Below are 12608 nucleotides of genomic sequence, written 5' to 3'. Positions count from 1 at the left end.
CATTGTATATATATATACACCACATCTTCTTTATCCATTCATCCATCGTTGGACATTTGGGCTCTTTCCAGACTTTGGCTATTGTTGATAGAGCTGCTATAAACATTGGGGTGCATGTGCCCCTTCAAAACAGCACACCTGTATCACTTGGATAAATACCTAGTAGTGCAATTGCTGGGTTGTAGAATAGTTCTATTTTTAACTTTTTGAGGAAACTCCATATTGTTTTCCAGAATGGCTGCACCAGCTTGCATTCCCACCAGCAGTGCAAAAGAGATCCTCTTTCTCCACATCCTCACCAACATCTGTTGTTGCCTGAATTGTTAATGTTAGCCATTCTGACAGGTGTGAGGTGGTAAATCATTGTGGTTTTGATTTGTATTTCCCTGATGATGAGTGATGTGGAGCATTTTTTCATGTGTCTGTTCACCATTTGGAAGTCTTCTTTGGAGAAGTGTCTATTCATGTCTTTTGCCCATTTCTTCACTGGATTATTTGTTTTTTGGGTGTTGAGTTTGATAAATTCTTTATAGATTTTATATTAACCCTATATCTGATATGTCATTTGCAAATATCTTCTCCCATTCTGTCAGCTGCCTTTTAGTTTTGCTGATTGTTTTCTTCTCTGTGCAGATGCTTTTTATTTTGATGAAGTCCCAATAGTTCATTTTTGCTTTTGTTTCCCTTGCCTCCAGACACGTGTTGAGTAAGAAGTTACTGCAGCCAAGATCAAAGAGGCTTTTGCCTGCTTTCTCCTCGAGGATTTTGATGTCTTCCTGTCTTACATTTAGGTCTTTCATCCATTTTGAGTTTCTTTTTGTGTATGGTGTAAGAAAGTGGTCCAAGGTCATTCTTCTGCATGTCGCTGTCCTGTTTTCCCAGCACCACTTGCTGAAGAGACTGTCTTTATTCCATTGGATATTCTTTCCAGCTTTGTCAAAGATTAGTTGGCCATACGTTTGTGGGTCCATTTCTGGGTTCTCTATTCTGTTCCATTGATCCGAACGTTTGTTTTTGTGCTGTTACCATTCTGTCTTGATGATTACAGCTTTGTAATATGTCTTGAAGTCTGGGAGTGTGATGCTTCCAGCTTCAGTTTTCTTTTTCAAGATTGTTTTGGCTATTTGGGGCCTTTTCTGGTTCCATACAAATTTGAGGATTATTTTTTCTAACTCTGTGAAGAATGCTGGTGTTATTTTGATAGGGATTGCATTGAATATGTGGATGGCTTTGGGTAGTATCAACATTTTAACAATGTTTGTTCTTCCAATCCAGGAGCGTGGAATATTTTTCCTTTTGTGTGTGTGTGTGTGTGTGTGTGTGTGTGTGTGTGTGTCTTCTCCAATTTCTTTCATAAGCTTTCTATAGTTTTAATTGTATAGATTTTTCACCTCTTTGGTTATGTTTATTCCTAGGTACTTTATGGTTTTTGGTGCAATTATAAATGGAATCTACTCCTTGATTTCTCTTTCTGTTGCTTCATTACTGGTGTATAGAAATGCAACCGATTTCTGTGCATTGATTTTATATCCTGCAACTTTTCTGAATTCATGGATCAGTTCTAGCAGTTTTTTGGTGGAATCGTTTGGGTTTTCCATATAAAGTATCATGTCGTCTGTGAAGACTGGAAGTTTGACCTCCTCTTGGCTGATTTGGATGCCTTTATTCCTTTGTGTTTTCTAACTGCTGAGGATAAGAATTCCAATACTATCTTGAGTAACAGTGGTGAGAGTGGACATCCCTGTCGTGTTCCTGACCTGAGGGGGAAAACTCTCAGTTTTTCCCCATTGAGGATGATATTAGTGGTGGGTCTTTCATACATGGCCTTTATGATCTTGAGGTATGATCCTTCTATCCCTATTTTCTTGAGGGTTTTTATCAAGAAAAGATGCTGTATTTTGTCAAATGCTTTCTCTGCATCTACTGAGAGGATCATGTGGTTCTTGTCCTTTCTTTTATTGATATGATGTACCACATTGATTGTTTTGAGGATATTGAACCAGCCCTGCATCCTGGGTGTAAATCCCACTTGGTTATGGTGAATAGTTTTTTTTAATGTACTGTTGGATTCAGTTGGCTACTATCTTGTTGAGGATTTTTGCATCCATGTTCATCAGGGAAATTGTCTATAGTTCTCCTTTTTAGTAGGGTCTTTATCTGGTTTTGGAGTCAAGGTAACGCTGGCTTCATAGAAAGAGTTTGGAAGTTTTCCTTCCATTTCTATTTTTTGGAACAGCTTCAAGAGAATAGGTGCTAAGAGACTCTTAAAAACTGAGAACAATCTGAAGGTTGATGGGAGGTTGGAGGGAGGGGAGGGTGGGTGATGGGCATTGAGGAGGGCACCTGTTGTGAGGAGCATTGGGTGTTGTATGGAAACCAATTTGACAATAAATTTCATATTTAAAAAAAAGATACAGAATAGGAGCTAACTCTTCTCTAAATGTTTGGTAGAATTCCCCTGTAAAGCCATCCAGCCCTGGACTCTTGTTTTTTGGGAGATTTTTGATTACCAATTTGATTTCTTTACTGGTTATGGGTCTGTTAAAATTTTCTATTTATTCCTGTTCCAGTTTTTATTTACTTTTTATTTTTTTTAATGTTTTATTTATTTTTGAGACAGAGACACACAGAGTGTGAGCAGGGAAGGGGCAAAGAGAGAGTGAGACACAGAATCCGAAGCAGGCTCCAAGCTCCGAGCTGTCAGCACAGAGCCTGACGTGGGGCTCAAACTCACAAACCGCGAGATCATGACCTGAGCCAAAGTCGGACTCTTAACTGACTGAGCCACCCAGGCGCCCCCAGTTTTTATTTATTTTTTTAATTTTATTTATTTGGGTCCTTTCCTTTTTCTTTTTGATCACACTGGCTAGTGGTTTATCAATTTTGTTAATTCTTTCAAAGAACCAGCTCCTGGTTTCATTGATCTGTTCTACCGCTTTTTTGGCTTCGATATCATTGATTTCTGATCTAATCTTTATTATTTCCTGTCTTCTGCTGCTTTGGGGTTTTATTTGTTGTTCTTTTTCCATCTCTTTGAAGTGTAAGGTTAGGTTGTGTATCTGAGATCTTTCTTCCTTCCTTAGGAAGGCCTGCATTGCTATATAATTTCCTCTTATGACCACCTTTGCTACATCCCAGAAGTTTGGGGCTGTGGTGTTAAATATCCAGTAGTGGAATTATTGGGTCATATGGTAATTTTTTGAAAATCTTCCATAGTTTTCCACGGTAGCTGTACCAGTTTACATTCCCACCAATAATGCACAAGGATTCCTTTTTCTCCACATCCTTGCCAACACTGGGGTATAATATTCTAAATATGTTTCTTAAGTCCATGTAGTCTAAGATTGTTCAGTGTCACTGTTTCTTCTTGAATTTCTGTCTGGATATTCTATCTATTATTGACAGTGGGGTATTGAAGTCTCCTACTATTGTTGCATCATTGTCTGTTTCTCTTTTCTGTTCTGTCAGTGTCTGCTTCTTTTTTTTAATTTTTTTTTTTAACGTTTATTTATTCTTGAGACAGAGAGAGACAGAGCATGAACGGGGGAGGGGCAGAGAGAGAGGGAGACACAGAATCGGAAGCAGGCTCCAGGCTCTGAGCCATCAGCCCAGAGCCCGACGTGGGGCTCGCACTCACGGACCGTGAGATCATGACCTGAGCCGAAGTCGGACGCTTAACCGACCGAGCCACCCAGGCGCCCCGAGTGTCTGCTTCTTATAGTTAGATGTTTTGGTGCTGGATGCATATATTTTTATAATTGCTATATCTTCCTGGTGAATTGACCCTTGTATCATTATACAACTTCTTCTTTGTTTCTTGTGGCATTTCTTGACTTAAAGTTTATTTTCTGTGATGTTAGTATAACCACCCCTGATCTTTTTTGGTTACCATCTTTATGGAATATCTTTTTCTATCCCTTCACTTTCAGCCTATATGTGTCCTTCAGTCTAAAGTGAGTCTCTTGTATACAGCATATAGTTGGATCTTGTATTTTTATCCATTCATCCCCTCTATGTTTTTTTATTGGATAATTTGATCTGTGTACGTTTAAAGTAATTATTGATAGTGAAGGACTTACTAATGCTATTTTTGAAATTTTTTTCTGTCTTGTAGGGTTCCCTTCTTCTTTAACCTTTTGCATTTACAAATAGCTCTTACAGTTCATTTCAACCTTGAGAATTAAAACTCATTTCCTATAAATCATCAGTAGAAGAGGGAGCATACAGGGTACAAAAATATGCCCATCTAAATATTATATACCGGAAGCATCAAAGGATCTGGACCTTTGCCTCAAGGATCTTCCTAACTTAATGGCATCCTAGTGCTGATATCTGTATCTTAGAAAGGGGTTTCAGAATAAGTTGCTCTGATTTTATTTGAAGTGATATTGTAAGTATTTACATATAAAACTAATGCCCAAAGCAAACTGATTATTAATTATTCCATTTTTATCGAGAAAGGAAAAAAAAACTAATAGAGAAATAGAGTGCACACACACGCGCGCACACACACACACACACACACACACACACAATTTTGTTTTATATGCCCCATGGTTGTTTGGCTTTATCAGAGCTCTCTTTCCTCTCTCTCTCTCTCTCTCTCTCTCTCTCTCTTTCTGTGTGTGTGTGTGTGTGTGTGTGTGTGTGTGTGAAAGCACATTATGGTGTTAGCGTTATTATTTCTATTATTTATTTATTTCAATTCTATTTATTATCTAAGTTTCCCACTTGGTATAAACAACAAGTTTTGATTTTATAATGACAGAATAAAAAGAATGATAAAAAAAATAGGCTACAAGGAAGAAATTTTTCTAAATGTTTATTTATTTTGAGAGAGTGTGCAAGGGGAGGGACAAGGAGAGGGGGAGAGAGAGAATCCCAAGCAGGCTCTGTGCTTAGCACAGAGCCCGGCACAAGGCTCAGTCTCACAACTGGGAGATCACGACCTGAGCTGATATCAAGAATTGAACAGTTAATCGACTGAGCCACCCAGGTGCCCCAAAGGAAGAAATTTTTTAAATCCCGAAGGAAACTTGTTTGTACATGGCAGCACAGTTTCAAATGCCTTAATAAGTAGTACCTCTTGATAAAGATACTTTCCAGACATATTTCAACTTGATATGAGCCCAAAATGATAGAGAAATACAAGGAACTGCAAAGAGTATGTGTTTGATCTGTGGTGGGTTGATGTAGTGGAAAAAGTAGATACCCTTCCTCAGTTCCTGACTTGTTTCTTACATGACAGATACACCTATGGGAAACCTGTCCCAGGACTTGCAACTGTGAGCCTGTGCAGAAAATTACTTCATCATTCTAATTGCCAAAAGAACGAGTTCTGTGAGAAATTCAGTCAACAGGTTAGTCTACAATGTTCTCGCCAGGGACTATCATTGTTGACAATAGCTACCCTATTTTACTAACTAGAAAGAAGACATCAGAGCAAGCTTATCCCAATATATTCCCCACCAAAAAAAAAGAAAGAATTTCTATTCTTAGTCAATAAAATTCTCATTTTGATGACTAACCCTTAGAGAGCAGATGTGAATATTAAAGGCCAACTAACATGTTTAACCCAAAGAAATTGTCTCGGCATCAGAAAGAAAATGATAAATTTAGTCTCGGTCAGTATGGTCTTAATCAGTATGGGATTGATCAATTTTTTTTTCCTCTCTCAGCTCGACAGCAATGGCTGCATCACCCAACAAGTAAACACAAATGTACTCCAGATTAAAAATATGGGTTTTGAAATGAAACTTAAAGTGGAAGCCAAGATCAGAGAAAAGGGAACAGGTGTGAACTCCAAATTAATGTGGGGAGTGAAACCATAAGCATTGGTTTGTTTTCCATAACAAAACAAGGGTCATAAAGAAGGTGGAAGGACATGAATTTTAGGACTAAAGTAACTTCCAAGAGTACTTACTCTTCTCTACATATTTTTAGACATAGTACTTACTGGAAACGGGACCAGTGAAATCACAAATACTGTAACCAGAGTCAGGTTCGTGAAAGTGGATTCACACTTTAGACGAGGAATCCCCTTCTTTGGACAGGTAGAGTATATTGCAATTCACAAATAATGAAGTATCTAGTTGTACCTACCATCAGGGCATGATGATGTAGCCTACATCTAGTTAGCGATATCAATTAGACCCAAAACATGAAACCAAGAAAAAGGACCTTCCTTTGTAAATATCACCAATAAAATGTACAAACACATACGACAGTATTTTGAGAATCAGAGGTATTCTTTCTTTTTAGAACATGTAGCTAATGAAGATTCTTAATGTGATATGAAGTAGTGATTATGTCAAACCTTCTCTACCAACCGTCTTACAATAAATATATTTCTGACATTATCCAGCCAGCTTCAGAATTTTAAGAGAATTTCTCACAAATCATTCTCAATTATGGCTGCGAGTATCCTCCTTTATATCCGTCGTTCTATTTAGAAGCAAGTGGATAAGTGGTTTTATTTTTAGGCATAGGACCTATAAGAGCATATATTTCATGGCCATTATTATTAAATTATTCTCATGCCTAAGGTATACATGTTCATTTTAAGTAATAATTTTACCCTTTTTATAGTTATTTATAATTATTCACCCATTTTATAATAATGTATTTAAAATAACTTATAATTCTTCTCAAAAAGAAACACTTTTTGTGGGGCTGCTTATGGGGTTTGTCTGCAGAGACGAAAAGGACATGAGGATCCAAAAACAGAGTAAAAAGGTGAAAGAAATGAGGATACAGTGGAAAAAAATTTGATTTTGTAGTAAATATGGAAGGGTTGTTTTAGAGGTTGGCTTTTGCTTTTTTCGTTCAGTTATGGCAGCAAAGGAATTTGTTCCCATGAGTTCTGTCTTCTCTGAGTATTATCCATATAACTTATCAAGTACTTTTCTTCTCTAGGTGCTTCTGGTGGATGGGAAAGGTGTACCCATCCCCAATAAACTTATCTTTATCTCTGCAAGTGAAGCCAATTATCTTTACAATGCAACTACCAATGAACAGGGTCTTGTACAGTTTTCCATCAATACCACTAACGTCTTGGCCAACAAAATTTCTGTTGTGGTAAGTATGAAAGAAAAAAAAAAAACCAGAGGACAAAGAGACACCTCGGTGACCATTATTTATTCAAATACGAAGAAGCATACATTGTATTTAAGAGATAGAAATGAGAAGCTGTCCAACTTAGGGATAAACTTGGGAATTAAAATTTTCATTTAAAATAACAAAGACAGGGGCGCCTGGGTGGCTCAGTCGGTTAAGCGTCCGACTTCAGTTCAGGTCACGATCTCGCGGTCCGTGAGTTCGAGCCCCGCGTCGGGCTCTGGGCTGATGGCTCAGAGCCTGGAGCCTGCTTCCGATTCTGTGTCTCCCTCTCTCTCTGCCCCTTCCCCGTTCATGCTCTGTCTCTCTCTGTCTCAAAAATAAATAAACGTTAAAAAAAATTTTTTTTAAAATAAAATAACGAAGACATTAGAAGAGATACTATAGAAGTGTCTGATCATTTCATTCACATTATCTTTAAAATTTTATGTATCGTAAAAAAAAATAAAAATAAAAAAAATTTTATGTATCATGCAAAAAAAAAATGCATATAGGATTTGGTCCTGAACAATATCAGTTCCTCAATAGGTGAGTAATTCATGTAATTTGTTTTCTGTTGTTTTTCTCTACGTCTACTCAAATAACTTTAAAAGTGATTGGAACCCCCACACATTCTTCGTATATATTGCCTAATGATGAGGATCAAAAGATTTCTGTAACTAAAAAGACTTTGCTCTTGTAAGCTCAAGCAAAGAAGTGGTAAAAAAAGATAATGATTTATTGATTCCAGGTTAGATAAATAGCATTTAAATTATTTCCATTTCCCAATGTTGACATGTTAATTCAATTTAAAATATGGAATGATGCTTAATGTTTTCTATGTGATAAATACCTGCTCTTCCTTAGGATTGAAAGGATGAATAGAGTGTCCCTATATTTGAAACTCTACAATCATAGTTACAATTATTAGTATGATATATTTCAGGGCAATCATAAAAAAAATAGGAACTTTATTATGATAGCAAATACAAAGGTCCACAAAATACACCTAGTAAATTCAGAAAAAGAAAGGGTGTGTACTCAGAAAATAGCTAAGGAGCAACCACTGCGGGGGCAATAAATAGAATTATCTCCTAGACAACATTTTCAAGGTTTAAAGGTCCCAAAACTACAAGGGCTTAAAAATCCAAAGTCATAGTAATGATAAGAAGCATAGATGATAATTGGCTGGGATTATTTACAAACAACTTTGAAGCCCTTACAGTTATAAAATATTACATTAATACATACAACATAATTTCAATTAAACCAATTTACAAGGCACTTCTCTTATCTAAAGATTTCCTTTTATGCTTGTTAAGACTACTTGCCATTCTCACTGGGACGCCATTGTTCCTCCGGCCTTGCGCTACAGAAGAGAAGATAAATCAATGACGATTTGGCAAATTCAGGGCAAAGGAGATTAATTTCTAAATATTTCCTGTTAATCGCTGCAATTTGAGAGGCTGATAATTTGTTTATTCGGTGGTGAACAGGGATGAGGATGATGCACAGTATATGTTAGAAGGGAAGACACAAAATTTTAACTGTTCGTTTTGGTGGGAAGCTAAAGTGAAGAACTATCGAAACAATAATCTTTGTTTTTCTGTTTTATCAGGCCTTCCACGAGCAAACCAGCTTTTGTTTTAACTTTGTATGGTTAAGAGAAGAACACCAGGGTGCTCAGCACCTTGCGAGGCACGCTTTCTCCTTCAGCGGGAATTATGTTCACCTGGAGCCTGTGGCCGGTACCCTGCCCTGTGGCCAAACTCAGATTATCAAGGCATACTATACACTCAATGGGCAGGCCCTTGGGGAACCAAAAGAGCTCATTTTCTATTACCTGGTAAGGATAAGGCTACAAAATATATTTGGAGTTCATCGGTAGACGAAAGTGGTTAAAAAGCCAGGAATGTAAGAATTGCCTGTGCACCGCCATCTTGCTTTCTTACCCATGTTCCCCTTGATTCTTTGATTTTCAGGCAGTTGATTCTCTCTAGCAGAGATTCAAGGACAGAAAGCAGGTCTTGTGGGGAGTACGATGTTGAGAAGTGTGTTAGGCTCAAAAGGTTGTTTTTGTGTTGGTTTTTCATTTCAGTTCATGGCTAAGGGAAACATCATCAGATCAGGAACACATGCTGTGCCTGTAGAGCCGGGAGACAGTGAGTATCTTCAAATCCATTCCCCACCCCCCATCTCCTTCCCAACACATCCAGCTTTACACTTCAGTGACAGTTCACAAATAGGGAAATTATTCTCATTATCCCTTGTAACAAGGACACCAAAGAAAATATAGATTCTCCTTATGACTCTAGCATTTTTTTACTCAACACAGTCAACAGATAAATTTGATTGCCTACTATGTGTCAGGCATTCTGCCTGAGTCACACTTTTTTTCTCCCAGTCTGTCTCTTCCAGCTGATACTTAAATTCCAAAATTCAGAAAATCGAAGCTTCCTTCTGTTTTTTAACCCTAACAATAAACGTGTATTGGCCATCTTTAACCTTAGTATTGCAGAGGAGAGAGTTAGGTATCATGGAGAATTTTTTTTTTCCCTGATGTGCCAGACTCTGGGCTAGGCTCTCTTGTCTCTGGGAAGGCTCACTCCCTTCAGCAGTTAATGAGGATGCATACAGTGCCGCCAGCATGAACTTGGGAACCTCACACGTGAATCTGAGTGCACTTCATTAATAAGTCGTGGGAAAGGAAACCAGGATTATTTTCCATTCTAATTAAATCATGTCAAGATTTAAATCACCGAGAAAAGAGCCCATGAGCATGCTCATAATTAACTAGAATTAAGGCAAATATTTCACCAAACTCCACTGCACCCCAGAGCTAAACGTAACGATGCTTGAAATTATGATTTTCTTAATAGTTTCCTCCCCTATCACGCTGGAAAAATAAGACATCAATTATATTTTTATTTTTCCATATTGAAACAATATTGGAGAAGGTTTAATTTAAACGAAGTTACTAATTAGCACTCTCACTAATTAAAAATTATTTAGGGGGCACCTGGGTGGCTCAGTCAGTTAAACAAGGGACTCGTGACTTCAGCTCAGGTAGCGATCTCACGGTTTGTGAGATCAAGCCCCTCCCCCCCCATCGGGTTCTGAGCTAACAGGCTACTTGGGGTTCTCTCTCTCTCCCTCTCTGCCCCTCCTTTGCTCACACTCTTTCTCTCAAAATAAATAAACATTTTTTAAAAAATTGAATTAAACATTAAAGAGTGCTGCCAGCTTTGAATATCATTTATCCCAATATTTATATAGGGATACTTTGATGTACAGAATGGACCCCACGGTGTGCATTATTTGCCTTCCATGCATCTTGTTGCCTGCTTTTCTGTTTTCTACTTTCTAAGACTGCAGTGTGTAACCATTTATAGAAATAGATGACGGCCTGAAAACATTATGTGCTGATCTGATTTTTTTCCTTTCTTGACATTTTAATTCGTGCATCATTCAGAAAAGGAAGACTTTCTACATAGTAGTAGAGAGTTTATTAATTATTTACTCCATGAAGGTATCACAAAAATGTAATGAAATTAATTCTGCCAATAATTGAAAGGAATTTCTTTATATAACCAAGTGAATTCACAAGTATTTATAATAACACTATTTTAACCACACATTGTTATGTTATTCATTATCAATTTGTTCTTCATAAAGACATACTGCAAATCCTTGACTCTAATAGATAAAAGAACCAACTTTGTTCAGAGTTTGTCTAAATTCAACCTTTTTCATTGCTTACATTTAACTTACTCATATCATTCTTTTCTTATACTATTCTGCAGTTTTGATATCAAGGTGCAAATTACTAATTTCAGAACAATGTCTGAGTCTCTTTTAAGTGCAGAATTCAGATATTCAGTGACCAAGCCGTCACAAAATTCATTACTTAAAGGTTACTTTCTTTCCAGTATTCCCTGGGGGAAAAAAAATCTGCCATAATTTTTTTTTTTCTGTTTTTGTGATACTTCAACCTACTCTTACCTACCATGGTTCACTCCAGACACAGCAATACAAGGGTTGAAATCACCCTCTTTTCACAGCAAAACTTTCCTTTTTAGGGATCTAAGTTAAAACTTGATCCCTCCAATGAGACAATAATACGAATGCCATGACACTGCCTTGGCCATTCCAAAGGACTGAGGGAAGGGGGGAAGTGAGTGGTCAAATGGACATCGCATTTCAGATTTCCAACATGAGAAAGTTCTGGAGATTTGTTTCACAACAAAGTGAATATCCTTAATACGACTGAACTGTACACTTTAAAATGGTTTAACATGGCTGGGGAGCCTGGGTGGCTCAGTCTGTTGAGCGTGTGACTTCTGCTCAGGTCATGATCTCGCAGTTCATGAGTTCTAGCCCCGTGTTGGGCTCTGTGCTGACAGCACAGAGCCTAGAGCCTGCCTCAGATTCTGTGTCTCCCTATCTCTCTCTGCCCCTCCCCCGCTCACACTCTGTCTCTCTCTCAAAAATAAACATTAAAAAAATTTTTTTAAGAAAATAAAATGGTTAACATGGCGAATTTTATGTGTGTTTTTTTTTTTTACCACAATAAAGAAGACATGTATTTGGAAAAAAAGTAAGCCCTCTGATTATATCTTACAAATTATAACTCTGAGAATCACCTCTGGCCTGAAATGGTTTCTAAAAGGAATGGTTTCCATTCATCATGTAAATATATGATATAGATACTCATATATAACATATATAATAAATTGCTTATTGTAAAGTTTTTAAAATTTTTTTGAATGTTTATTTACTTATTTAGGGAGAGAGAGAGAGAAAGAGAGAGTGCAAGCAGGGGAGGGGCAGAGAGAGAGGGAGACAGAATCCCAAACAATCTCCATGCTGTCGGCACAGGGTGACGTGGGGCCCAATCTCGCCAACTGTGAGATCGTGACATGAGCTGAAATCAAGAGTCAGACATTTAACCGACGGAGCCACCCTGGCACCTCCCTTATTGTATCATTTTTGATTGAGCCCAGCAGCCTTTATGAAATATTCTTTGTACACATATATATGTAGAAAAACGTAGACCTACTCTAACTTAAGTCGCTTCCAGCCCTAGTTAAGTGGAAAATCAGACACAGACATGAGTGTAAGGGACTTTCACTTATTCCACAGTTGACGTTGCAAAGGAGAAAAATAGCCTGTTAATTTCACCAGATAATTAGAATGGCGTTAAAGAGACTACGCCATTGAAGGAGTAGCCACAGGTCTAAACTGGGTAAGATCTAACAGTAGTGCTCTGACCCATGACCGTCTTGTCTCATTCTCTCCACGTCCCAGGGACAGGCAGCTTTTCCTTATCCTTCCCTGTGGAGTCGGACGTTGCTCCCATCGTCCGATTGTTCATCTTTACTATTTTACCGGACGGAGAAGCTATTGGAGATTCCGAGAGTTTTGAGATCGAAAACTGTCTAGCCAACAAGGTGAGTGTCTTCGGCATGAAGTGACAACACCAAGAAATGGAACTATAGGCACCCTCCGTTTGC

General features: G+C 37.8%; 1 protein-coding gene and 1 long non-coding RNA gene across 2 annotated transcripts in view; one reads left to right on the top strand and one right to left on the bottom strand.

Moving 5' to 3' along the window:
- The window catches only part of LOC122224216 (PZP alpha-2-macroglobulin like), a 47022-nt gene that overhangs the window by 10783 nt on the left and 23631 nt on the right, over positions 1 to 12608 (top strand). The window contains exons 8-14 of the mRNA XM_042945761.1: positions 5249 to 5360; positions 5679 to 5793; positions 5944 to 6053; positions 6916 to 7077; positions 8714 to 8941; positions 9194 to 9257; positions 12403 to 12545. Of these exons, the coding sequence (XP_042801695.1) occupies positions 5249 to 5360; positions 5679 to 5793; positions 5944 to 6053; positions 6916 to 7077; positions 8714 to 8941; positions 9194 to 9257; positions 12403 to 12545 (934 nt within the window). The remainder of the gene's footprint in view (positions 1 to 5248; positions 5361 to 5678; positions 5794 to 5943; positions 6054 to 6915; positions 7078 to 8713; positions 8942 to 9193; positions 9258 to 12402; positions 12546 to 12608) is intronic.
- Positions 8427 to 12608, bottom strand: part of LOC122224218 — a 30761-nt gene continuing 26579 nt past the window's right edge. Inside the window, exons 3-4 of the long non-coding RNA XR_006204682.1 lie at positions 9048 to 9239; positions 8427 to 8464 (exon numbers count right to left, since the gene is read on the bottom strand). This is a non-coding gene — a long non-coding RNA (uncharacterized LOC122224218). The remainder of the gene's footprint in view (positions 8465 to 9047; positions 9240 to 12608) is intronic.

Source organism: Panthera leo, chromosome B4, assembly GCF_018350215.1.
Source record: "Panthera leo isolate Ple1 chromosome B4, P.leo_Ple1_pat1.1, whole genome shotgun sequence".
Taxonomy (NCBI): Eukaryota; Metazoa; Chordata; class Mammalia; order Carnivora; family Felidae; genus Panthera; species Panthera leo.
The sequence above is the reverse complement of the archived record's forward strand: the minus strand, read 5'-3'. Positions and strand labels throughout refer to the sequence as shown.